Source organism: Pyxicephalus adspersus, chromosome 3, assembly GCF_032062135.1.
Source record: "Pyxicephalus adspersus chromosome 3, UCB_Pads_2.0, whole genome shotgun sequence".
In the NCBI taxonomy this organism is placed as follows: domain Eukaryota; kingdom Metazoa; phylum Chordata; class Amphibia; order Anura; family Pyxicephalidae; genus Pyxicephalus; species Pyxicephalus adspersus.
The window spans coordinates 28810181-28813966 of NC_092860.1; the positions used below are offsets into that span (position 1 = coordinate 28810181).

Here is a 3786-nt window from a genome sequence, read left to right on the forward strand (position 1 = left end):
AGAACACTATACACTTCAGTACAGGTACAGCTGACCATGCTGGGTACCTAGAGAACACTATACACTTCAGTACAGGTACAGCTGACCATAGTGGGCACCTTGTGTGAGGTGGACTAGGAATGGGAAGGTCAGACCTAATAAGGAGTTGGTGACTCCTACTCCTAGATACAAATACAATGTCAACTCCTATTACCATCAGCCTAGCTAGCAGAACTATATATACACAGCAGGTCAGTAAAGGTACACATAATAACAGTGGGTACCTAGAAAGTGCAGGTGAATGGTAAGTACATAGCTAATATATACCTGTTGAATCTCCTTAATACAAATAAATTGCTACCACCAATACATATACCCAGCAGTTTCAGGACAGGTACACTTGAGCACAGTGGGTAGCTGGAAGGATCTGGGATAGGAAGGTGAAGGACAGACCTAATATGAACTTGGTGAAACTCTTCCCTAAATACAAATAAAACGCCAACTGCTACTACCAATACATTTAACCAGCAGCTTCAGGACAGGTACACTTGATGTGGATTTGTTAAAATATTGTAAAAGATATATCCTGGCATGATCATAGTGGGTATCTAAAAGCAGCTGGGAGAGGAAGGGGAAGGACAGACCTAATATGGACTTGGTGAATCTCTTCCCTAGATACAAATGAAATGCCAACTGCTACTACCATCCACCTAACCAGCCAATAGCACCACACATACCCAGCAGCTGCAATACAGGTACAATATCAATGATGGTCCTTGTCCTCAACCCACCAATGTAATTACTCTAGACTGCTAGGAAAGGGTTCGATGAGCAGTATATCAGCTCACCATATTGCTGAGAGATCTAGAATATATTGCTATGTAGTTTCGCCATTCTTGACTAGATTTGGCTATTCTTTTCTGTCTGGAGCCTATTGATTTCCTGCTGCACACAGGCACTGACGTCCAGGTTAATAATACTATTAACATTATTACAGATCAGAAGGATCTTCTGTGAAGCAGCAGTAATTGATCTATCAGCGGGATATATGCTTGCCATAATGAGATAAAGGTATAAATTATGCTACAATCTCTGCAATGATTTTGTGCTAGGTGTAGATGAAATATTATATTACTACAAGCCTTACAAGAAGTATTCTATGCCAATATATGACTAACCTTACAATGCTATTAACCCTCCATGCCATATTCAGAGCATGTCATCAGAGAACTAAGTGCTAGAGAACTACAAGTCCTAGCAGTTTGGAGTATTTATACTAGTGTGAATGCACATGGAGATCACACAATACTACTGCTAATAAATCCAATATGTGCCACAGCGATGGAGATCAGAAAGATCTGGCTGGCAGTATGTTAGTATTGAGGGACTAGTGCATGATCCTTACCTAAGTTACATTATATTATCATCCTGCTCTGTGATATGGAGAGTTTATGGCTGCAATTCAGTACATCACCTTGTATGTAATAGCTAATGTCATTCCCATTCTTATCACCTCCAGCAAGCCTGGCTAGCATCAGGTGCACCATGCACAAACCTTCTGCCTGGGATCTGACAATACTGTCATCGGATCTCTGCCTAGGGAATTATCCTATGGAGCAATTGAGATTTATTATCTAAATGAGTTTAAAACCATATCAGCCAGAAGTCAAGTCAAATGAAATCACAGCAGGGCTTTAAAGCCTGCCACCAGCCCCCACCTCCATATGTGTGAATGTGTGATCACCTCCAATCTGCCTTTACCAGGTGATCTCTACTATAGACACTCATCTTATTCTACAATGTTAACCAGGAGATTGTTCAATACAACCAACATTTATAACAGTGTGCTGCATTGTCATACATAAACAGGTTATTTATTATGACAGTGATCACCTTTTAATATTCTTACTGATGAGAGGTGGAATTTGACCGATATGAATCATTGGAATCAGCAAAATACTATTGCTTTGGACACACATAGTCAGATCTGGTTGGTAAAATGGAGCAGTATGTTGGGCCAGATGGGTATTGGTAAACAGAAGCAGATGTGACTATAGATTGCAGTGTGTGTGGCCAATGATGGGAATGCACATAGTATCTTGCACAGGTTAGATATTGAAGCAGCATAGAAGTGCAATGAATAAAATAGAAATGATGGTACCTACATGTCAGTGATGTTCTGAGCATGGGAAAGGTTCTTCAGCACTGGGAAAGCTCCAATGCCTGGTGTCCTATCACAAGAGATCCTGGTAGAGGTACAAGTGCAGGAATCAGGACAGGCCAGTCCCCTCCAGAATAAGAGCAGTAAGATCCAGCAAGAGCCCCACACCTGGGCTAAATCGGGGCCACCTAACCTTTTCCAAAGGCCCATAACGGCTGTCAAAGTCCGGGGAACACCCTTTGGCAAAGCAGGCACAAATCCTCCTCCAGTCCTCCAAAGCTCAATGTGATGTCTCCTTGCACAGCTCCTTCACAACGATGTCTGTTAATATGGAAGCATAAGTGGAGTCATCATCCTCAGCAAGAAATGACAGGCATGTTTTTTATGTAATGCAGACCATCCTTTGGGGTGTCTGGGGTCACCTATGGGATGCTGAAGCTTTGTGTCTCCAGGGAGGGAGCCAGCAGGACTGCTACAAGAGATGCTGCTGTTGCTAACACTGCTCACATCTCTCTGCAAGAAGAAGAAAAGCAGATAAAGAGGGACACATCTGATCTTCTAGAGGTAGCAGCCCCCATCATCATCCACAAGGACTCCCCACATCATCATGACAAAACCTGACTCATCCTGCTGCATCATTCACCCAGATCCTTGCAATCTCCCTGCCATAGGAATGCACTCACCCTTCTTCCCAACAGCTCCAGGCATCATTTCTCTGCTGATGATGCTGAGTGCCAGAACACTTCTACACATGAGCAACTGTTTACATGGCAATGGTCACTCACTTTAAATGCTGGGATACAGATCACTAAGCATCAGCAGCAGTAATGAGAAATGAAGTGCTAGGACAGGTGAGCAATGGATGATGGCACCTACCTGATCCTAGCTCCCTGCCTCCTATATAGAGATGTCTGTCGGAGAGATCCAGCCTCTGCTATCGCCTTTTCACACACTACTGTCTCCAGTGCTAATAATAAGTGGAGCTTCTCCCTCCCATCCCCATGCCAATAGCTGGGAAAGAAGAAGTGACGTTAGCGCTGACGCAGGACAGGGGCAGAAACTAAGTCTCCTAGAGCCCAAAGGAGCAAGACAAAGCAACAAGAGGGGGCACCAGTGTGTGTGGGGGGGTTGCCTTCATCAAGACATAATTATGCATGCTGTCCTGCACACACACATACACATCCTTCCACTGTGCCTTGCAAAAAAAGGTGGCACAAAAATGGCTCCAGCCATGGCACAAGATCAGGTGATGCATGCCATCCAAACTACACCTACACAGGACGTGATTGGAATGCAGACACACTAGATGTTTACCTTGACAGTTACTTGATTCCCACACATTGCATGCTGGGGTGATCACACACTTTCATCCGTTCCATTGCACAAATGATCTTTATGAAATTGTCATCACCTGATAGGGTTAGCACATTTTGCACAGTATTATTGGGGCTCTGGGCGTAGTTTGGTAGCACGTGATGCTAGTTATCAGCATCGTCTATCAGTAATTCCTGGTTAGTCATCAATGCATGGCATTAGAAATGTGTGTCTGGGAATATGGCTTTTCATTTGTGGTTTTGGGAGGTTTTTTTTTCTCCGCAGTAATTTAAAAGAAGCAGAGAAATCTACCGCATTGACAGGCGAGGATG

At 43.6% G+C, this 3786-nt stretch overlaps 1 protein-coding gene across 3 annotated transcripts in view; it reads right to left on the minus strand.

Moving 5' to 3' along the window:
* Nucleotides 1-3565, minus strand: part of NTRK2 (neurotrophic receptor tyrosine kinase 2) — a 143744-nt gene extending 140179 nt beyond the window's left edge. Inside the window, exons 1-2 of one of the 3 annotated variants that reach the window (XM_072404084.1) lie at nucleotides 3455-3565; nucleotides 2145-2653 (exon numbers count right to left, since the gene is read on the minus strand). In XM_072404084.1, coding sequence (XP_072260185.1) covers nucleotides 2145-2350 — 206 coding nt within the window. In that variant the 5' untranslated portion in view covers nucleotides 2351-2653; nucleotides 3455-3565. Of the gene's footprint in view, nucleotides 1-2144; nucleotides 2654-3016; nucleotides 3220-3454 lie in introns of those variants that run through there. The other 2 variants (XM_072404083.1, XM_072404085.1) reach the window with 2 other exon arrangements.
* Nucleotides 3566-3786: the final 221 nt, after the last annotated feature.